We start from the raw sequence: 23,946 nt of genomic DNA, 5'->3' as shown, positions 1-23,946 counted from the left end.
AGAAATCTCTCCCCTAGAGAACATTGATGGTGTGGTGTGATATCATGTTCAGAATCCTTGTACTGACATGAGTTTGGGATAGTTGCATTACTCACAGGTGGCAAAGTTTTACAGGTCATTACAAGTGAGTGCAGATAAAACTTCTGTGCCACACCACCTTGTATTCTATATATGCCACATATGTTACATACTATTTTAGAAATGTTTTAGAAGGGGTTTAAAATGTTTTTGTGCTTTTTTTATCCTTCAACCAGTAAAGCCAGGCTTCCCTAGTTACCAGAACCACTTTGTGCTTCAGTTTCTTCATCTGTAAAGTGGGGACAATAATAGCTACCCAAGTTTGTAGACCACTTTGAGCAGTATGGATGAAAAGAGCTAGTTGTAGTCAAGCAAAGACATGATCCATGAAGAAGGGCCAGTAAATTGTAGGTAGAGGAAATACGTTTTTGAATCATGTAGGAGGTTCTGCTGTCTGATGACATGCACAACAATTTATTTGTTCATTAATTAATTTGACAATAACGAAAAATGTACTATTAATTTACAGGATCAACAGCAAGAAATTGTAGATTAGCCTTAAGAAACTCTTCTGGCCATTGATGTTAATTGATAAAGTAATACAAATTATGTATGGTGTTGGCTTCACTTCTAAGTTTCAACATGGGCTACCTCTGTCTTCATATAGCATGAACATTTGTTTTGGCGTTTGATCACAAGACCTAGTGGCCTTACGTGACACTTATCAATGTTGGTTTCTTCTTCTCACAATGCTGTTTACTCGAAGAACAACACTTGGTAGCTGCAATATTGTCCCAGAGAGCAGATCTAAGATAACCCTGATTCTTGCTATAAAACTGTAAGGGCTACTTGTGTTTCCACTCAGTCTGGATTTAGAAGCAATAAATGTGGGGGGAAATTATTTGCTTGATGTTTCCAATTTCCATGAACTTAGTACTGTTGATAAAGATAGTACTAACGATAGAGATAACCATGTCTGCAATATATTTCTAGGTGTGGTTATAGGACCAGTGGTTTTCAATAGTATTCAGCTGGGTGGTAGTTGGGGAGGGACATAATTTATACCAAAGAGTAAATGCCACTTCCTGTGTGTTAAAGTGGTGGGGACAGTGCACTTATGATAGGCATTCTTATGATAGGCTTACCTGGGAACAGGCAGAGTAAGAAAAGTTCTGATTAAATGCGTGAACTCTGCAAGAACTGATTGTAGGGCCCAAAATGAGTATTACAGACTTAGGTGTTATCAGCAAATAGAGCTAGGCCAAAGTTGGAATGCTGTAGAAAATTTAGCTGTGCTGTAAGTGGATGGAACTTCACTGAAATCAATGGAGTTGTGCCTGCTTACCTCAGGGCTGAATTTAGCTCCTTGCATCTGATTCCATTTGAACTTCAAAGTTGGGTGCAATGGGGTTTTCCTCTTTAAATCTCTGGATCTGAACCCACCACTGCGGTTCTGGTGTATGGCTGGACTCAAAAGTGCAGGAGGACTTTTTTCCAGATCTATTTCAGATTCAGTCCAAGATGGTGGAAAACTAATGAGATCAACTGGTCCAGTGAGATTTCAGTCAATTTGGTGATGAAATCTCACCAGAACAACTCACAAGATGTCAGCACTATCTAACTCTAGTTCTGCCTTAAACTCAGCCTAAACCTAATCTTGATCCAGGTATGAATATTACCTCCTCATCCCATTTCAGTGAGGAAACTGTATTATTTTAAAATATTTGTTTTTTATCTAAAGAGTGTCTCTTTAGAAACATCGGCCCAATTGAAAACTGAAGCCTACACCTGCGATAGACAAGAAAACTGTGTACAAATATATACACTGGCTTCCTTCAAAAAGAGCAAGGTTAATAAAAAGACGGTAGAAAGCCAGAGGAACGTTCTGTTTCTTGTATCATTGGTTTGCATGAATAGGGCATGACAGGGCATGGCTATGCTCAGGTCACACCATGCCTCAGGAGTGTTATGAGGCAGGACGGGAAGCCAAAGATTACATTTCAGTGGAAAGTTTGACTTTTTTCTTGGTGGGGAGGGTTTTGAAAAGTCTATCATCAAGTGGTAATTAAAACAAAGGAGTCAGACCTGAAAATAGACCACCCATGAGTGGACAAACTGAGGGGGACCAGAACAGAAGGAGAACTTCAGATGATCTTAAAACCCAGTTTAAAAGACCCTATTGTTTCTCTTTTTTGCACATAGGGAGCTTACTATTATTATACTGTTGCCATATTCTGAAATCCTCACTTATGGCCAGACCAAGACGCCTTGGGGGCATGCAGAACAGTGTACACCATAGTATGTCCAACCAAGGAAGAGTACTTTTGCCTGAACTTGTCATAGTTGCTGCCTCCTGGGTAGTGCAGTCCTAGGTGTGTATAGGAGCTTGTTGCAGAAGCATTAATCATTCATTACCTTAGGGAAAGATAATTATTCGTATAGAAACCATGCCCTATTAATAAGGAACTTTGTTTAATCATTTGAATGTTGCTGAGTGCTCCAGGCACTGTACATCCTAACTTTCCACTGACTTATAATCAATAATAATGATACTTTGCATTTGTATAACACTTTCCATCTGACGATCTCAAAGCACTTTAGAAACACAATGAATTCAACCACATGACACCTCTGGAAAGAGGGAAAATATAGTTATCCCCATTTTATAGTTGGGGGAAACAGATACACAGAGAGATCAAGTGACTTACCTCTGATGACCCAGGAAATTCTACTAGAGCTGTGGCATTGGCTGAGCCCTCTATGGCTGCGCAGTAGAGGTTAAAGCAGATCAAATTTGGAGGGGGAGCTCAGCAATTCTGGTGGTTGTAAGTCAGCACCGGTGTTAATGTCACGTGGTTAAGTACTATTGCACCACCTTGTGCGATGGGATGTGGCACAGGAAAGAACAAGAACAAGAGAATAAGTATACCTGAAAGGTATCATCTATGTCCCCGAGCAGGCCCTGACCCATCCTGGAGGGGATGGACAGCTGGTACCAACTGTCTCTCCCTCTTTCCCTCTCTGCCTCCTTGAGGGGAGGGGAAACCAGAAGGGACACACATCTTCCTGCAGAAGGGAGGCAGATAGGGGAATCCCAGCTTGGACAACTCTTCTCCAATTAGGTGCTGCTCGACCTACTGATGGGAAGGCTTGGAGCCCTATCAACTCCTAGCCAGGCCCCAGCTCCTGCTGCTCCCACTTCAGATTCTCCCACCCAATGAGCTTCATTTCACCAGCCACTGAAGAGGCAGGAAGAGGAGGAACTCTGGTGGAGCTCTGTATCTCTTCCCTTACCCCCAAGCCCAAAAGAAGAGAGGAAAAAGAACTCTCTTCCTTGTGTTAGTGGAGGATGGGGAGCTGTGGCTCTCACATGCTCCCTCTTACTTTAATGTCTGCTGAGCAACTCCCATGCTGGTTTGACGCCAACGTACCTTGTTTGGCATCCCTAATGTCAATGCTCAGGCCTCTGTGAAGTCACTAACTCAGCCACTTCAACATGCTGATCTGATGGTACAGCTCTCTCTGAGGTTTAGTCCCTGTAGCTTGCTGGTCTTTTCTCAAGGGCAGGCCTGTGATGTCACTGACTCAACAGTGCTAGTTTGCTGGTCTGATGTCAATGCATAGGCCTTTGTGGTATCATTGACTCATCTCCTTTAGCTGGCTAGGCTTATGTCAAGGTGGAGGAATCTCTGAGGGGAATGACTAGCTTATTGGTCAAATATCAGGCATCTGTGGCTTGCCTGCTACTGGAGAGATTCAGAAGTGCACATCTGTGGGTCACAGGCCCTATATTGTGTATAGGTTAAGCAGGTTCTTTTTTAGCGTAAGCATTAGGAGGCTGTGCATTTATAGGAGTACTTGAGTTCTATCCCTGCTGTTGACGTGAAGTTCTGAACAGTTTGCCGCAGAGTAACAACTGTGCAGACTGCGGCTTTGTTGCCCTATTATTACATTGCCCTGCAATTAGGACTATGGGGTGTGAATAGCAGTGCACACCGAAGTGCTGCACTATAACTCCCCTGTGTGGACACTGCGAGCACGAACTAAAAGGGTCCTACTTCACGTTAACGTAATTCTTCAAACGGGAGTCTGATGTGATTGATTTCTGCGCCTCTACCCACTCTGCCTTTTTTACATTGCACACTACTTGCACAAATCCAGGCTATCTGTATTACAAATATGTGGTTTGATTTTGGCTAATTATGTGTAATTTTGATTGCCTGAAATTCTTTGCGTTTAGCTTTGACAGTTTCCACCTGGTCGTTGGGTTGGTCACAGATTTATGTGGAAGTTACCAGTAAATTGTACATTAAGTTGACCAATCTAACATGAGAATCTCGAGTCTCTACCATTGGCCCTTTTGAACGGTAAATCATAAGAAAAAAGTATCGATTCTTCCCCCTCCCCACCCCCCAGTTTTGCACTCTGGATGAACCTTGTTCTCACAAGACAATAGTAGGTATTTTTTTTTTTTACTAGCCAGCTGGTCTTTAACTGAACAATCTCAATAACATCCACCACAAACTCTAATCCAAATAAATGAGAAAATATGATTTACAATCTGCAAAGCCAATCAATATCAGTTCATAATGAGTTTTAATGCTTAGCAGCATATTCTCAAATGTTGTTCTTTCATATAGCAATTTATTTTTAATTGCATATTGGGAGATAAGGGTTTTGTGTTTTTCAAATCATTTATATGAATTATTTTTTCAGTTGCTTTAACCACAATACAGCAAAATGGTGAAAGAGGATTAGGGGAATTATTTAGGAAAAACACTGATTTCTATAATCAGATCTGAATTGCAATCTGTCTGGTTTTGAATAGCAGTACATTTGCCACAGAGACTGCCAGAAGCTGAGAAATGATTGGGCTACTATTATTGAATATTTGGTAGTCTGCTCAGTACCATGGAAGCCTTACTTGATTTCTTTCTTTTTAATACACACTGGGGCCTTAATTCTAAAGCCCTTATTCAGTATTTAGTTGGGTGAAACTCCCAAGTAAAGACTAAAGTAAAAAGTAAACTAAGACTGAGTAAAACCGGAGTGGCAAATTGTGGCCCTCGGGATTTGTGGATGGAGAGCTCTTCCTCTCCCCACATGGAAGGAGGAGTCAGCTAACTCCACCACTCCATTGCCTTCTTCATAAGGGTTTTGCATGGATCCAGGAATCCATGAGGGGGTGGTAAGCAGTGGAGATCAGCAGAGGAAAGTTAATGCAATCAGAAAAGTGCCACTCTGTGCTGGGAAATCCTTAGCTTGGGAGTTTCTAGCAGAGCCCGAGGATGCCCAGAACTGATTTGGAGGCACCAGGCCTTTGTGAGATTGGTCCTGGGACGTTGGTGGATCCCTGTTTCAGAACCTTAATTTCTTCTTTGTAGGGGGGACAGTGCCTAGTGACCACTTTTTAATAAAGGAATTCAGAGGAAAGTCCAGAAGGGAAATCACATGGTGTTCCCTGGCCCCATACATGTATTTCTGCAAAGGGAAGTTGTCTGACCATAAGTAAGAATTTCAGAATTTGGCCTATGGATTTACTGGGTGTTTTGCTGGCATAAGAATTGATTAGAAACTGAGTGAAGATTTCAGGATTTGGTCTTGATAGAATTAAGTCAGAGTCAGAAGCGGTGCTAACCCATTGGGGGTCCTAAGCAGGAATATTCCCCCTCCCCCCCAAAAAAACCATACTAATAGAGGGGCCCCTTGCATTGCTCCGGGCCCTATGCAATTGCTTAATCTGCTTATGCCTAGTGCCAGCTCTGTTCAGAGTAGAGCTCAAGTAGCTACAACACCCCTGGAACTACTGACTAATAATACTTTGTGTTTCTATGGTGCCTTTCATCTGAGGAGCTCAAAGCTCTTATTCATCTTTAGAACAAATACTAAAACTACAGGAAGGTAGAACACACCAGACTTTGTGGTGGAAGAGCACTATATTTGATTTTTGATAGCACCCTAAAATGACTGTGTTTTGTGGGTAATTATGTGACTTTTACCTATCAGTGCATGTCATCAGTGGTATAATACCCATGTCTCTAGTTTAGTATAGATATCAGAGCCAAAAGGATTTTAAGAACTGTTAACATATTTACATATTTTAATACTGACATTACTCCATGTCATTTTATTTGCATCTTACATCTCATGAAATTTCCTATCATCTTATGTGGTTAAACACAGAGTAAGGTAATGAGATGCAGTGTAACTTGAAAACAGTTTTTAAAAGTAACATGAATTTGAAGTAAATATACCCCTTAAGTAGCCAGTAGCCAAGACAAGATTATTGCAGTAATTTTTCACAATTCACAGGCTGATGCATAGCCCATTGTTTCATTGACTACAGCACCTAAAAGTTGTCACATCTTTTCTCATCCTTCCCTTACAACCTTGCACGTAAGCTCTCTGGTTTGTGAAAATGCTTTACAAATGTTTGTGTCTTTCTTTTGTGTATGCAGGGAGTTAACAAGAGTTGGAAACTACTGTCGACCCATCCTGTGAGTGAAGCAGATGGGAGTTGGTTCTGTTGAACTTTTCACTTGGGAAAATGCATTAAAAAAGAAGCTTTGCTGTAACATGGCTGATAGTGACCTTTGCCTGTACTGTAATGGATCCCAATGCATGATTTCATTACCATGGTGATGATCTTAACCAAAACGCTGGAAAACAAAGGTGCTGACTCTGTGACATGCAGGACTGAGCTGGTAAGATATGTAAAATCTTAATTACAAACTATCTTCCTGTTGCTCACTGCACTGTAGCTGTATAATATGTATTTCAAATTTAGGGCCAGATCCTCAGTTGGTGTAAACTGGTATAGCTCCAGACACTTCAGCTGAACTACATCCATTTACACAAGCTGAGCATCTGGCCCTTAGTAAATAGCAGGAATGCTGTGGTTTTAGTATATGTGAATCTCAGCAAAGCATTCAATCTAGTGCCATAGAATAAACACATTAAAAAACTGGATAAACACCAACTAGATGAATAGCTTGGATTAGAAGTTGCCTGACTAACAGTGAACAGATGGTCACCAGTAATAGTAAGATGAGCAAGTGGGGAGCAGTATTAAGTGGGGGATGGCAAGGGTCAGTACTATGTTACTTAACAGTTTTGTTAAGAATCTAGGGGAAAATGCAAATTCAAACACCATCAAATGAACTGACAGCACAGAAAAACCAGAGAGGCAACAAACACACAGAAAGACCAAATTACATTGCCAAGTGAATTGGGGAGAGTGGAACAGTGGGCTGAGTGTACCTAAGGAAAAGAAATAAATGGCACAGATGCAAATTAGGGGCAACTGCCTGGAAAGCAATGAGTGCAAAAATGACCTGGGGGTGATAATAGAGAGCAATCTGAATAGGCTCTCAAAGTGCCAAATAGTCAATGCTAGTCTCAAACGTGTTTATATATAGTGGCATTCAGGAGAATTATTCACAGTCTAGGAAGAAATTAGAACAAGGTGCTGTTGCCTGGAAAATGCGTTGGGAGTTTCAGAAACGATGCACAAGTACAAATACTCCTCTCTCTCCCACCCCCCACCCCCGCAGAAGAAGCAGAGAGCTCCATCCCCTTAACTGACAGATCCCCCAAAGATCAATGCGGATTGTGGGGGACTGCAGAAGGCAACGGGCAGCTGCCTATTGCACAGCTGATGTCCCCATGGAAGGAGGAGGAGCTTCGGTAGGGTTGGAGGAAGCATGTTGCAGAGGCTGAACTTCACCGTTCTGTGGGCACAGGGTCCCCTCTGAGAGCAATCCAGGAGGCATACAACTCAAATGTCCCCCAAAGAGGAGGTGAATATGTTCTATGAGGGAGCAAAGTCCTTGTCTGAACATACATTGTTTTGGTCATTAGCCAATAAAGGAAAAAATATGAAAAACGTGATGAAATTTAACTGGTCTGAAAGATTCCCCCAGGCAGGCCTTCTGCAAACCATTGACTAAAGTTCACTTGAAAGTCATTGGATTAAGAGGGTGGGCAAAGGGAAGTGACAAAGTGTCATGTACAAGCTACTAATGAGATTTGGTGGCTGTGGGAGACTCACTGGTGTGGGATGAGTATAAATTATTCCGTGCACTATGGATCCACATGGAACCAGACCACTGTAAAACAACAAAAGCAGCCCTTCCATTCCCTTTGCTGGGGGCAAAGTTGTTAGCTTTTGAGATACTGCAGACGACTAGTTACAATGTAATTGCCTCGCTGCAGGGCCCTGGGTTATTAATTGTTTGTTAGCACTTTTGGTGCTATGTAAATACAATAATAAAAATGGGTCCGGATATAAATTTCTAATTGCCTGGGATGTTACATTGGTGCAGATGTTCACACAGGGGCCGGATCCAAAGTCCACTGAATACAGTGGGAGTCTTTATAATGACTTCAGTGGGCTTTGGATCTGGCCCAAAAAGTGGAAACCAAACAATGAAAACTGAATAAAATCTAAAACCACATATAGAAAACAAAAGACCGAAAAAAACTCCAACCCCCCCCCCCCCCCAATGAATTAGTTCACTGTTTTACTTCCCAGTTTTGATGTAAAACTCAAATCTTATGAAATGGCAATCGCACTTAATATAGGAACATATGTCATTTCAAAATGTTTCTTTCTTCCTCATTTTTAGACCTTAACTTTTGTCTCCGAACAGAACTTGCTCTTCTTTGATATTTGCTAGGCAGATGTATGCTGTGAAAAACTGTTTTTCTAGTGTTTGTTCTCTTTTCAAGTTTGCTGTAGTTTGGCCTTACTTTTGATACAGCTATTTGTCATCTTTGTTCTCTGGTTACTTCATACCATCCTATAAATAAATTAGGTCCCAATGGATAAATGTTTCTACTTTACCTGGGAAGTGACAGCATGCTTCAAAAAGTTGGCCAAACTTTTACTTACAACTTAAATGGCTTTTTCACATCTGCACAATTAGCATTTTCTGCCTCCTTAACACCTTATATTAGATTGTAAGGTATATGGTGTGCATATTTATTAGGATCATTTTCATTAGATTATTTTTATAATGGATTGTCAGCAGTAATCACAGTATTGTTATGTAAGTGGCCAACATTTAAAATATTAATTGGGAGAGAAGTAGGTGCATATGCAGTTGCCTAAACCCAGATAAAATGCAAATGTGGCAGAACAGATCACCCTCGAATTTATTTTGGTGCTGGTACTTAAATAAAATTATCATTACTTAAGTAAAGTAGGATGCAGGTGCAGGGGGAAAATGTCAGAAGTAGAATAGGGACATTTTTGGGACAGCAGAAGAATGGTGACCATGATAGGCATTGCTAACATATTCTGCACCTGTAGTGAGCATATTGATTTATTGCATTTAAAGCTGAAGTTTGGTCATGGCAGTTTTTAGGAGAAGGCTTAAGATGATTATGCTGTCAAGGGAAAAATTATTGGAAAGGGTGTTTAAATAGAAAACATCAAAGTCACTGGAATTGGTTTGTACCCATATAACATTGATTTTTCCATTTTCAGTGTAAATAAGAAGAACAAACCAAGTGCTGTGAGAATCATTTGAAGAAGAGCTGTAGTGTGGGAGCCCACCTTTGCAAACACAATCCATGTTAAACATGGTCTTTTAGTATCTAATTGGGAAAATTTAGTGAGCCTCTAAGAAATTCAAAATCCCAATAAGTCCAATGGTCTCTTGTTTGTCCCAGCACAAAATTATTGCTGAACTCCCCCTCTTTGTTTAGTTTCCCCAGTAGTTTAGGGTCCTGGGTCCAGCCATGAGTAGTCCCTGACTTCAGTGGAATACTCACACCCAGGATTAAGGGCTTGCGTGACTGGATCCCAGTGCTACCACCTTGCAGTTCTTAACGAAGTTTGATTAACTGAAGGAAATATGGAGGGAGGGTGGTTGGTTGGTTAATGCACAAGACTGGGTCTTAGGGAATTTCAGTTCTGTCCCCTGCCCGGCCACTTGAGTTCTTTGGGCAAGTCCCTATGGATTGCCACTCTTGCTCATGTTAACTAGTCCTACTGAGTGCTAACTCAGCAAGAATAAGGGTGGTGGAATTGGGCCCTAAAGTTCAGAATAACTTCAAATGAGTTAGTCAAGTCTACGAGAAGTGAATAGCTTTTCTGGTTGTTTTCAGCACACTCCAAAGATGAGTCAAGGACCTACTCTCTTCTCTTGTGGAATTATGGGTAAGTAACAGAAATTTCTTCAATATTTACTGAATCTCTGCTCCAGTCATTTAATCAGTGACCTTTCATAACTGCAGGGTGTAAAGGGAAAGCATTTGGGGAGGGAGCGGGGGGGGGGAGGAAGAAATCTTAGTAAGAATATATCCTAGAATTGTTTCCTACAAGTCACAAGCTCTGTTGCTCTTTTTCTCTAAATACAATATCTGAACTCAGAAAGGCCCCAGGGCCCTTTACTTTGGAAGCCACATAGCTATTTGTTTATCTCCTGTATGCTACACCTCATGGCACTCAGGTGGGGAGCAGTGTGTTCATTTCTAGTTGGACAACCTGTATCTTCAGCTATATTAAGCTTAGCGTTGTCCCAAGTAGTAGAATCTACTTAATCATCCATCTTTTCTAATTATTGCCACGTGCATTTAACTGGGACAGTTGCCAGTGATTCAATGCAAAGCCTTTCGTGACTCTAAAAAATGGCTAAGTGACATAGCCCCTGTGTCTAAATGTCACGTCCAGTGGTGCCTGTAAGCCTGGTCAAAGGAGTTCACAGGTAGGAAATAAGTTAGTGTCTGCTGTCATGCACTACCCACCACTTATTCCAGGCTTCATTGGTGGCTGATAAATAAGTGATTTATCTTGTTTTTCTAAATACTTTGATGCTTTTGCTTATTTTTAGAGTATTCATACAGTACATAGATTGCAAGTCTTTTGGAGAAGGGACAGTTTTTTTATTCTGTGTTTTGTTCAGTACCTAACACCAGGGGGTCATGGGTCAATGACTGGGGCTCTTAGGTGCTACCACAATACAAATAAATAAATAAATAAATAAACAACAATATGATCAGTAAAAAAGAATACCTCTGAGCCAAAAGTTTTTGGACAAGCCTCTGCTAGTAAGGACAGTTGCTTATTTGGTCCTTTTTTGTCTCTGCCAAGAGCATGGATTGTATTGTACGACTTCTAATGAATTTTGCACCAGAGTGCGTCACTTTTTATGCAGAACTGCCATTGACTTCCATGGGAGTTTGGTGCATGGACTGACAATCCTGAGGAGCCAATCAGACTGAAAGATGTGGCATTGTATTGTGCTCAGTGGGCTTTGTAATGTGGAGAGTGACTTGCTAGGCACTGGGCTAAGATCTCCAAACCCAATTAAAATTTTAAGTGGCGATTGAGTCAAACTACTTGATATGAAAGCCAGTGCTTTAAAAACAGAGAGGCTGCCCCCTCTAGTAACCGACGTAATTCTCATTAGTGTTAATGGGAGCTGAGTACATGCATTAAGGGGAGACATTTCCCAAGCCTCCAGATAACTAGAGCCATCTGAAGGGGCGGGGGGGAAGATGAAATATTTTGATTTTTCAAATGAAAGTCACAAGATTCAAAGTCAAGAAGTGACAGAAACAGTCAGTTCCCTTTATTCTGCCTGTCAAGAATAAATAAGGAACAAAGAGTACTCAATCAGTTGGGTTAGCCTTGTGATAAGGCATTTACAGAACTGTCAACAAATATGAAGGGGCTAAGCCTAATTGAAAAACAGCTTGTTAATAGCTTTCTACAAAGCCGTTAGGATCTGAGCTACACTGTGCTGGTCTTCCTTGTGTGCCAAATTATCCTGTTTCCAAGGGAACCTAATCTTACCTCCTTGACCACAGCTCACCATGTAATTGTCTTTGTCATGCCCAGTCAAGAAGAGTGAGTCTCATTGGCATGTGAGGGCATTATTTTGGTTTTAGGCATCTTTCCCAATGCATTTCTTGATGTCTTCAAACTTGTGCCAAGATCACAAACCAATTCAGTGTTGAAACTTGTTCTATGTTTTAAGTCCATTCAGTGATTATAGTGGCATTGAATTTGAAATTGGTTGATTATTTCAGATCAGCTGGCCAGGTTCCTGCTTGTGAAAAGCAGAGAGAGAAATAAATACACTGAAGTTTGGATTGGCAGTAGGGCCAGCAGGAGGCCAAGAATTACAGTCCCATGTAAAACCTCTGGGGATTGGAGAGAACTTGGCTGGATTTCTTGTCCTTTCAGTCAGGGTGTCTTAAAAAAATGATCCTTTTGGATTCCACTGGAGGCAGTGAATGGAGAGGGAGATATTGCTGGCCAATCTGTGGAGCAAACTGGCATTTTGAGAAGGAAATCCATGCCAACCTCTTGGCTTCAAGGAAGAGGCCATGAGGTTGACCACAGGGAACTGAAAAGTGTCAAGGAATGAAGTGGTGGAGAAGAGCATGTCCCTTCTTTTTCATTTGTCTATACTTCATCTGCAATTTCTTCAGAACTCAAGATCAGCAAGTCAGTTTTTGGATGGGAGCCATGAAAGAAAAACCCAGAATGCTCTAAGTGATTCTGTAAGTGGGTTTCTGGTTTGAATAAATATTGAACCAATACCCCATTTAGGTGACAGTGTGATATGAGAGTTATTGTCTTAAAGATGAGACAAAGTAAAACTCTTTGTACCCTGCTGTAGTAGGGATCCCATTGGCTAAGTCAAAGTGTGGTAAAACAGTTAAGTATTGCACTGCTTGCTGAAGCTTGTCAAACCTAGACTCCTCCAGGCTGCCAGAAAGAGTGAGGTCCTGAAGCATGGGCTCTCCGCAGAGAATACCTTGCACCTGTTTTGGAGAGTATGTCTCCAAGAAGGAATAGCAAGATTGTAACCACTGGAACAAGGCAAGAAGAAAGAGGCTATGTATCAGAGATCTGAGACTGCTTGTGACCAACACCTTGAACTGCACTTGGGAACAAATAGCCAGTGCAGAGTATGGGGCATTTGGGGCTCTTCCAGTCAAAAGGTGAGGTGCTCTTTGTGCACCAGCTGAACATTCCAGTTGCATTTCAACAATAGCCTGGAGGAGAGTGGATTTCAGTAATTTAGTTTCATGGTGACAGAGGTGGAGATCACTGTAATAACATCTGCATCAGAGCGTCACAGCTGTCTGGACCACCAAAAAAAAAAAAAAAAAAGTATCTTGTACCACAGCTTACACCTGATAATCCAGAAGCCCGTCTTGCTTCATTATGACTCTTAGACTATTACTAAGCTGCAAAGCTTGGACATGAGCCTCCAACAGAAGGCAATTTCAGGTTCTTGCCCATTCCTCCGGAGGTTTGCCCCTCTCTACCAGCATCACCTCCACCTTATTCTGATTGAGCCAAAGTTGTTTTACTCTCATCCACATCTCTACTTCTGACAGGTCCTGGGAGAACATGTAAGCCACAGAATTCAGGGTTGCTGAAAATTAGATGTAGAGAGGAGTGTCATGTTCCTACTGATGACATTGCAAGCCAAAGCATCTCATGGTCTCCCTTGGCATCTGTACATACACACTAAACACGCTGGGTGACAAGTCAGAATCCTGCAGGATGCTGCATGTGAAAGTCCTTGAGGATGGAGAGTAAAATACTTATTACTATTCTCAAGAGGAAAGAATGAAGCCCAACCTAACTTCATGCATAGTGGCATTAAAGGCTGTGAATAAACCTAATAAAAACATAATGGACACAACTACGTCAGCTGCCAGATGGAGACTGTAAAAAAAGGATAGCATTCCCATTCCCATATTACATACCAGTGTCTTAATCCAAACATAAAGGAACTACGATTTCCCAACATCACTTTATCAGAAATATTTCCCATCAGTAGGAGGTTAGAGACCATGCTATGACTGGAACAGTTTATGGCCATTAAATGCACCATAGTACTTTTCACACAAGTAAGGCTGCTGTTAGTCCTAGTGAAATTCTGATTTGGGTAATTACATTTGGCCTGTGTAAACTGACCAGCAGTTTCAACAGGATATGGTATTCTGCTTCATTTCCTTGCCCTAACTGATGGCTAGTGTTGCTGAGCAGTGTTAAACAGCTGCCATGTTACGCCTCAGAAGGTTGACTGCAATTCACTGGTGGATGGAGTGGTATAATATATATATATATATAGTTTGCAAAACCCTTTAAGATTCTGCAGACTGAAAAGTGCTACACAACTGGAAGATCTTGTCATTCATTCATGGACCCTCTTCCTTTTGGAAATAAATTATTTTAGATGATTATAACAAATGAATCAATATGAAAACTCGCACAAAAGCTTTGCAATTGTCATATCAATACATCATACAAATGTTTTGTGAAGGAGGAAAAGGTACTGAAAACTACCTGGGGAGGGGAGGGGGGGAAGAGAATGAATTAGAGATTGTAAATCTTCTGTATAATTTAGATATTTATAAAGCACTAAACATTATGAGAATCTATAAGAAACATTAAGCTTTATAAAGAGCCATTAAAGATTCGATAAGTCAGAAAATCTAACATCAAAACCATTTTCCAAATGACCTAAAGAATCATCCTGTTTTTTATTTTGAGATAAACAAGAAATGCTCTCCCAGTGTATTACTACTACTACTAAAAAGATTGGTTCTGATCTTTATAGCTTTGCTTTGCTAGAAAGAGGACCAAAGTTGAAAAACCTACACCTATAAATTCAGCCCTGAGAATGAATAATTTCTTGCACCTGCTTGAGTGGTCCTTGAAACATCAGGGAATACAAGACATTTCCTATTATGAAACAGAATTTTTCCATTTCCCTCCCACAGCCAGCATTACATGCCCCCAGTCAAAAGGCATGGAAATGTAATGGAAGCTGTGCCAGAGATAGAAGCCATTTTATTAGAAAGTTTGGTTATTGCCTCTTGATACAGATTTTCTGTATCTGAGGGGATTGGGATGGTAAAATCTTTTAAAGAGTTTAACAATATAGTAACATCATCAACTAATTCTTCCCAACCAGATATTGAAGGAACACCCAGTATCTGAATGTCCAGTACCGCCAACCATTGTGATGGATGGCTGAATAAGAAACTAGATAGATACTTTACTAAAGCTAACGTTTCAGGCTATGCATCAGAGCATTAGCCAAATCCAGTCAGCCTTTTATTTTTATTATGATAGCACCAAGTTCTGTATCAGGGCCTCATTGTGGTAGGCACTGTATACACAAAGTAAAGACATCTTACAAAGGGCTTAAGCTCTAAAGAGACAGGACAGAGAAACAGAAATAGGCAGACAAAAATAATAACTAAGTAACATTTCATAACTAAAGAACTCTTTGCTCAGCATAAAATCAGGCTCATAGTTTCTAAAGAAAGTTTATATATGATGGTTGCGTTATGCAGTTACTGAAAGGAGAAGGATTTTGCATGAGGAAACTAAATGACAATGGGAGGTGCAAAAGTACAACCCCCAGGTAAAAATAATGTGCTTATTTTTGGTAAGTTTATGAAACTCATTGTTTTGATTCATCATGTTCAATAAGGATTATTGAATCATATATTAATTCTTTATAAAATGCACTTTAAAAAAGCAGCCTGCCCTGTTCCTGGAGAATTTACCCAGAATTCATGTCAATTTAGTACTTTGTCAGAAATGAGTCCACAATAAAATATGGCAGTGAAGAAAATTCTGAATTTCGTGCATTCAGCCTCTGACACTAGAAGTGGGACTGGAGCAAAGTTTCTTTAAAATCTATGAGCATGATTCTACTCAAAGTGAATGGAACTGATGTCAGTGGGATTACTTTAAGAAGCAAGCATGCCCAGTGGTGGTTGCACCACTGGGGCTAGTGTTAGTAACATGGCTACATGGAACTGGTTCTGAGCTCTACAATGAGGAAAGCCAAGAAGTCAAAAGAAAAACTGATAATGAAATAAAAAAATAAACCAAAGCAAAACTCGAGCCTATAACTTCAGACATCATCATCATATTAACCTTATACGAGATGGCAAGGGCGAGGACAATCCTTGTGGTAAGGGCTATAGTCATTTTAAGACTGCTAATTTGGAAATGTTGCCTTTTTACTTGAACAAGATTGTTTTGCAGCTCTGTTTCCCACAATAAGGCATCATTTTCCCTTCTAATCCACACCTCCTATTTCTGAACTGCAATTTCCTTTGAAAACAGCTTGTCTGTGGAAGGTTCCATCTAAATGACTAATTGCTGTGTACTTGTAACAGGAAATATTGCTCAGAAAGCAGCTCCAACTCTATATGCATTGCCTAGGCTTTGCTTTTCAAGCCAGCCTAACCATGAGAGCTTTGTTCAAATTTGCTCGGACGTGTATTTGTGTGTGCGTGTATGCATGTGTGCAGTGTATCTACTAGCATCTGAAAACTAGAAAAAAGCACAGCTGGGTAGAAGACTAGGGAGACATTTAACTCCACCAAGATTGGGAGAGCTGTATAGAGGGACATATTAAAGAATTTTTTTGCTGAAAAAGTAGGGACTTTCCCTCTTAAATAAAGACAGTTGGCACGAATGGTGTGCAGACCACAGACTTGGTTTGTCATGTTTGTTCTGAAGAGAGAGATTTTGGGACTAGCATTTTCATTTCCCACTGAAGCATAGCTGCATGCATCATATTTTAACCTTGTTTGTGAAACAGGAAAGCAGGAGTATTGGTGTGGTTCTATGTCATTGCCATCAACTAATTACAACCATTAAATTTGTTCCACATTTAGAAGCCATCTCTTGCACATAAACAGGGGACAATGGAAAATACAGACTGCCTTTTCCCCTGTGCACAGAATGCAGACGAGACTAAAATTTAAGTAAAAGAATATGTGAGAAAGTGAATTAAATACAAACTTATCACAAACAAGACATGCACAAAAAGAAGTGTTTGTAAATATGTGTTGTTAAATTGGGATCCAAACAGAATTCATATGCCAATTTAAAAAAAAATTGATTGAAACCCATAATTACTTTACGAGTTGCTGTAATAAATTATTGATTAATGTAAATTATTTCACAGGAAAAGAACATAAAGGAAACATGAGCAGAAGGATCATCCATTATGTATAAAAAGGAACTGTAAAAATATTATAGCAGCACATTTGTGTCGCTATAGTTAAAGTTGTGTCAGCATTTTAATTGTAAACCCTTATTTTCTGTGGTTTATAACTTGGTTGTTAAAATTTACACTGTGTCATCTGAGGAACACATTTTTAGTTACACTAATTTAAAAAGCATGTGGCCATTTTGAAGCTGTAGAGGTGGAAAAAATGGCAAAGTTTCCTGTGCTTTTTACTTTGTGTGTGTGTGTGTGTGTATGAGCTACAGTAATTCAGAATCAGGTCAGTTATTTCATATGAAATTTTGTGTGACCCTAGTTAGTCTGTAATGTAGATTAAACCCTTTTAAAATGGCCAGCTTAAATTTGGCTACTGTGATAATACAATTTCATATTTTAGATGCTTAAAAAAAGTCTCTCTCCTCCTCCCTGACCCTCATGGGAGTTGAGTGAGTTCCTGCCCAATGAAGTGCCCGCAGAGGAGGAGATGGACTGCTGCATCCATTTGCTGGCTTTAAGGGGTTATTGAGAGGAGCTAAGTCCAGAGCAGTGCTTTCTTTCTCTTTTTTCCCCTCTGGTTGAGAGGTTTTGGAGCTCCAGCCCATGTGGGGCCTCCAATGGGAGTTGGGAAAAGGGGCCTGGGCCACTGCCACTGTGCGCGGGGTCCATCCTGGTTCTCACCACCACCTGCTTGCTGAAGGCATTCCCAGTTGAGTGTCAGCTGCTTTAGAAGAGGTGAGAACCTGGCTTTAGAATATGCATGTTTTGTTATTATTTTGGCAGGCTACCAAAATTTTCATGAGACCTGCAAGAGAGAGATGGGAAATGGCAGTTTTTAAACAGATTCTATCTCAGCAAAAGCTGAACAGAATTTCATGGAATTTTTCAAAGAAATGGCGTTTCTGTAGCCCAAGTGTATTTCCTCTGCCAACTAACAAAAGACTGCTGCCAACAATGCAGGTGTGAGAAAGAAAAGGTCAAGAGAATCCTTCTTAATGAAAGGTGTGAGGCAATCTAAATATAGGAGTCACTGTCAACTCCCCTTATAATATTGGGCCATGACATGCCATCCAGGAAGGGGATGAGGAGTATGTGGGATTCATGAGGGAAGGAATTTCCCCAGGATTGCTCAGTCAGGGTTCAGCTCTTGTAACCTGTGGATTTCTGGAGATTTACTGCAGTCATGTAATAGAACCACACTAACAGGTTCTCCTGACCTACTGCCCATGAAGGGGACTCTGCTGAAAAGCTAATACATCCTCATGCTGTATGAAATTTCCATAGCTTCCCTAATTGTGATGCGAATCTCCGGAGAACACTGCAGTTTTAAAGGGATCTAAACCTGGCCTCTCATTTTGTGCCTGCAAATTATTGTGGGCACAGTTTCGCAAATTTAACTAAATGCAGGCACTGATAATGACAGTGAAATGTGTAACTGGGGGCACATCCATCTGCCATCATTTGCATCTGCAACTAATTGAACCTACAGTTATATTTCTGGGCACAAAGGGGAGGTCAGGTGTAAAATCAGGCCCTGACTCATTTGAATGTATTTTGCAGTGTCAAAACACTGTAGAGCTCACCTTTAAATATCAAGTAGGAAATCTCTGCAGGAAAAAAAAAATCAAATTGCTTCATCTAGTCACAATATGTCACAAAGCTTTCCCTTTCATGATATATAATGGAAGGAAGGACCTCTTGAATCTGCAGTGGAGGCACTGGAAGTGCATTGCAGAGAGTACCTTTCGTCTTTTAACAGCGGATAGCATTACAGAATAGTGGGACAATTGTTGTAATTGTGAACTGATTAACTAAGGCTCCTTGACCCTATAGGCCAAATTTATTATTGGCCCACTCTTATGCCATCAGTGAATTTGTCCCTGAAATATTAATTGACTAAGGGTGAAATGAATAGTATTTAGAGGGCCAGCATAAAGCCTATGTGCCAATTAAGCCCTATCCTACCCTCAGACTGCAATTTTGTTCCCACAATTTTTAACTCCTGCAGTTTAGGTTTCTTGACCATCTAAATAACTGGTTTGCAGGCACAGTAAGTGACTCAGAAAGCCAAAGGATATAAATTGGAATTTCAGTTAGCTTTGCCTGAAAGTTACTTATGTAGAATTGGAGTCCAGCTTCTGAAAATCTGTCCCTGAGGGTCTGAGCGGGATTCCTTCACCCACTTTGCGAGTTTTGGGTGTGCAAAGAATTCAAACTCTTAATGTAGTTTATCAAGGGAACTACGGTGTCCTCTTTTTGGTATTAAGGCTTAATTTCTGCTAGTCCAGATTCTGTTGTCAGAGATTTGAGCATGAATCCCATTGTATTTCATCGGAGTTGGTGTGTATAACTAAGTGCTGAATTTGACCTTAGATTCCAATGGGAGTTATGCTGTTTTATGGAGGACAGAATAGATCCCACAAATCCCCTAGGAATTCCTAATACTATAGGATTAAGGTCATTAATGTATAACTGCATTTCCTTAGGAATCCAAATGCACTGATTATTTTGATTTTAAAAGCATATTGTCAAGGTGTTTTTCATCATCTGTAAGATGTATGACCTTCTAGACGCTTGAAGGTGAAATCTGTATCCCTGCCAAACAACTGGGTCCCCTCTCCTCACAGGAACACACCAGTATGCTTGAAAGGTTGCTCATGAGTGGTAGGCCACTGCTGCTGATGTATTTATTTTTATCTTATAAAAATATAGCATTTAATTTATTATGAAAAGAAAGCAAAAAAGTACATAGTCTCTGCCTGCAAACAAATATAAAGAAAAAAGTGGGACGTTGCTGTTCTAAGTTTGGGCCTTTCAGCTCAATTTCTTTAAAGAAACCTTAGTTGCGCAGCCTGTTGGATTTTTCAGCAGGCCACATTTTTCAGATCTGTTTAAAGATCCTTTAAAGTTCCCTTTAATGTTAATGCTGTAATTTCAGATGATATTTTCGGTTCTGGTAAGTGCTGGCATTTCCTAATTCAAGGCAGATTGAGGGGCCCTGATGTCACTGCAGAACCAGTAAGCAGCACAGCTAGCATTTAGGTAGAAAGCAGCAACTTCAGAAAAGATTCTGTAGTGATGATAACCTAACCCCCTCCAACTGTCATGGCTCTTGCCTCTGAAGCTAAGACCAGGTTAACCAGAAACATGTTTCAACACGCTTTTTGCTAGAACGCATCTAGCACAGTTTTCCTGGTTCATGGACATGTGGGTGGGTTGTGTTGCAGTCAGTTTTACAAAACCTTACTGGAGATTAGGGACTAGGGCTTGTTTATAGCAGGATTTTGTAAAATGGTTCATACTATAGCTAGGGCCTATCAAAAACTTGGTCCTAGCAACAATCTGATGTATACATAGTTCTGCGTCCTAAATCCAATATGGGGTGTAGTCTCAGCAGTTGATTTGGGGTGGATGATCATGAGGAAATCCAAGGGATTGCTCAAAGGCTAGGCAGGCAGTGGTGTTAAGGACCTGGGTGTACTGAACTTGATGCTAAGCAGAGCAGGGGAGATACCTTTCTTATTTAGGGCTACTACTGGCCTTCAGGGGTGCAGAAATCAGCTCCTTCTCCCAGCACTAGCAGCTGCAGTTTCATCTCTCTCACTTGTTCTTTTTGCGGATACAGACTAACACGGCTGCTACTCTGAAACCTCTCCTAATGGTGTGAGACTTACGTTATTTTGAAATGACCAGCTTTAGAATGGAAAGTGGACAATATTCCTTCTTTTTAAAACAAATTCTGCCCTCTTCAAAATTTGATGATATAAATCTTTACTGTTTGCCTTGAAGGAAAGTTCAAAATATCATCATGGCAATGGCGATTTAACATGTTACCGAAGATCGGTTAAACCATATTTCACATGCAAGCAGTTTCAGTTCCAACTTTCTGACTTGCCTTAGTCTCTGAACAGGAAAAAAAAGGCCAACACACCCTAACATTAAAAGCACAGGATGTGTTGGCTCTAGTTGAGGCTTGTTCGTGGCTTGGTACTTAACAAAGCTAGTGTCAACCACAGTTGAGCAGACAAGTCTTAATATCTGTCAACCACAGCAAATGTAGGTGAAACATTACAATTAATAAGCAGGCCATGGAGAACAATAGTGTAACTACACCTCCAGCATCTTTTCGCCCCCATGTCTGATGTGTTTTCGGTTCTTAGCTTTTTGCAGAAAACCACACCTTTAGGTTTGTCATGAAATAGCATGTGTCAGAACAAAAGAATCAAGGTCAAATAGGTGCCTGAAGCTTGGGTCATCATGTGACTGTTCTGCTTTGATCCCAAAGGGCTTTGAATCCTCTATAGTTAACCAGGTTAATTTGTGCCTGTATTAAAGGCACAAAGAATATGAGGCTTGAAGACAAACCAGGCTTTTCAAGATTAAAGGAACAAAGCCAAAGCGGTCAGGTTCTAAAATGTAATTTACCTTAAAAAAGATACTGGGCCAAATTCATCCTTGTGTAGTTCCTCTGAAATCAATGAAGTTACAGTAGGGATGAAAGTAGCCCTACTATTTTATTGTTAGCCTTACACACAAAAGTTCTTTCTGTAGCTCTCCCGCAAACAATGTCCGATACAGCTTTAAGTTGCCTTCTCCTCAAGAACAAACTTAGAGCCTATACTCACTGAAGTCACTGAGGGTGTGTCTACACTGGAAGCTGGGGGTGTGACTCCCAGCTTGAAGAGACATACTCATACTAGCTCTCATTGAGCAAGTATGCTAAAAATAGAATGTAGATGCAGCCACACGAGCAGCAAGATGGGCTAGCTTTCCAGAATACATACCTAGGGCCTCCGACAGGCAAGTAGTCAGGGCAGCTAGTCTATCCTGCTGCTCATACTCTGCAGCCTCATTCTGGTTTTAGTGGCTAGCTGGTGTATGTCTCCTCGGGCTGGGAATCACACCTCTAGCTCCAAGTATAGACATATCCTGAGAGTTTTGCCATTAATTTCAGCGAGAGGCGAGGCTGAGCCTCTCAGGGCTTGATCCAGAGCCCACTGAAGTCAATGGAGACTCCATTGTGGGCTTTGGATCAGGCCCCTAGTGAGAGTTTTGAGTGCACAAGGAATGCAGGATCAGGCTGGACTGGTTGAATGAGATAGCACATGTCAGAGGGTTATTCAAATGCGAGCTAGGAATTTAATAATATTGCAGACTTGGTTTGGAGAACTGGATCAGGCTGGTTCACTGGTCTACAATTTTTGAGAAGTCGTCTGCTTCAGAGATAAAATGTGCTATTTATTATGTATTTTGATGTGCTGAATTCAAATATGACAATTAAAACAACTGATTGGCTACTGTTTCTAAGATATTTAAGTTTTTACATTTTATGTCTATGTATAGTGTGTAGATAGTAGAGTTTTAATCATAAATTGTAAACCTAGGTCTTTTCATGTGTTTATGGTTGCTTTACATGATAATATTTCACCTGTCCTGTTTATGTAACACTTTAAAAATCAGCAAAAGGGTTATATAAATAAAATTTATTATGAAACAAAAGGCAAAAAACTATTATGTACATAGTTTAGTCCTATTCAGTGTCTACTCGGCGCTTCTTGGCTTGTCTCTTGTATTCATTAAATGGAGCATCTCTTGTCACTGTCCAGCAATAGTCTGCAAGCATTGATGGGCTCCATTTGCCCTGATAGCGTTTCTCCATTGTTGCAATGTCCTCGTGAAATCGCTCGCCGTGCTCGTCGCTCACTGCTCCGCAGTTCGGTGGAAAAAAATCTAGATGAGAGTGCAAAAAATGTATCTTTAGTGACATGTTGCAACCAAGGCTTTTGTATGCCTTGAGGAGGTTTTCCACCAACAACCTGTAGTTGTCTGCCTTGTTGTTTCCGAGAAAATTTATTGCCACTAACTGGAAGGCTTTCCAGGCCGTCTTTTCCTTGCCACGCAGTGCATGGTCAAATGCATCATCTCGAAGAAGTTCACGAATCTGAGGACCAACAAAGACACCTTCCTTTATCTTAGCTTCACTTAACCTTGGAAATTTTCCACGGAGGTACTTGAAAGCTGCTTGTGTTTTGTCAATGGCCTTGACAAAGTTCTTCATCAGACCCAGCTTGATGTGTAAGGGTGGTAACAAAATCTTCCTTGATTCAACAACTGGTGGATGCTGAACACTTTTCCTCCCAGGCTCCAATGACTGTCGGAGTGGCCAATCTTTCTTGATGTAGTGGGAATCTCTTGCACGACTATCCCATTCGCAGAGAAAACAGCAGTACTTTGTGTATCCAGTCTGCAGACCAAGCAAGAGAGCAACAACCTTCAAATCGCCACAAAGCTGCCACTGATGTTGGTCATAGTTTATGCACCTCAAAAGTTGTTTCATGTTGTCATAGGTTTCCTTCATATGGACTGCATGACCAACTGGAATTGATGGCAAAACATTGCCATTATGCAGTAAAACAGCTTTAAGACTCGTCTTCGATGAATCAATGAACAGTCTCCACTCATCTGGATCGTGAACCATGTTGAGGGCTGCCATCACACCATCGCTGTTGTTGCAGGCTACAAGATCACCTTCCATGAAGAAGAATGGGACAAGATCCTTTTGACGGTCATGGAACATGGAAACCCTAACATCACCTGCCAGGAGATTCCACTGCTGTAGTCTGGAGCCCAACAGCTCTGCCTTACTCTTGGGTAGTTCCAAATCCCTGACAAGGTCATTCAGTTCACCTTGTGTTATGAGGTGTGGTTCAGAGGAGGAGGATGGGAGAAAATGTGGGTCCTGTGACATTGATGGTTCAGGACCAGAAGTTTCATCCTCTTCCTCTTCCTCGTCTGACTCAAGTGAGAATGATTCTGGTGCATCAGGAACCGGCAGTCCTTCTCCGTGGGGTACTGGGCGTATAGCTGATGGAATGTTTGGATAATGCACAGTCCACTTTTTCTTCTTTGACACACCTTT

At 40.8% G+C, this 23,946-nt stretch overlaps 1 protein-coding gene across 1 annotated transcript in view; it reads left to right on the top strand.

Annotated features, from left to right (window-relative positions):
• The first annotated feature begins 6,635 nt into the window (after nt 1-6,635).
• FAM53B (family with sequence similarity 53 member B) overlaps nt 6,636-23,946 on the top strand; it is a 97,612-nt gene continuing 80,301 nt past the window's right edge. The window contains exons 1-2 of the mRNA XM_065408023.1: nt 6,636-6,722; nt 10,132-10,183. Of these exons, the coding sequence (XP_065264095.1) occupies nt 6,636-6,722; nt 10,132-10,183 (139 nt within the window). The remainder of the gene's footprint in view (nt 6,723-10,131; nt 10,184-23,946) is intronic.

Source organism: Emys orbicularis, chromosome 7 (assembly GCF_028017835.1).
Source record: "Emys orbicularis isolate rEmyOrb1 chromosome 7, rEmyOrb1.hap1, whole genome shotgun sequence".
Lineage (NCBI taxonomy): Eukaryota > Metazoa > Chordata > Testudines > Emydidae > Emys > Emys orbicularis.
Note: the sequence above shows the minus strand (reverse complement) of the source record. Positions and strands in the feature narration are given on the sequence as shown.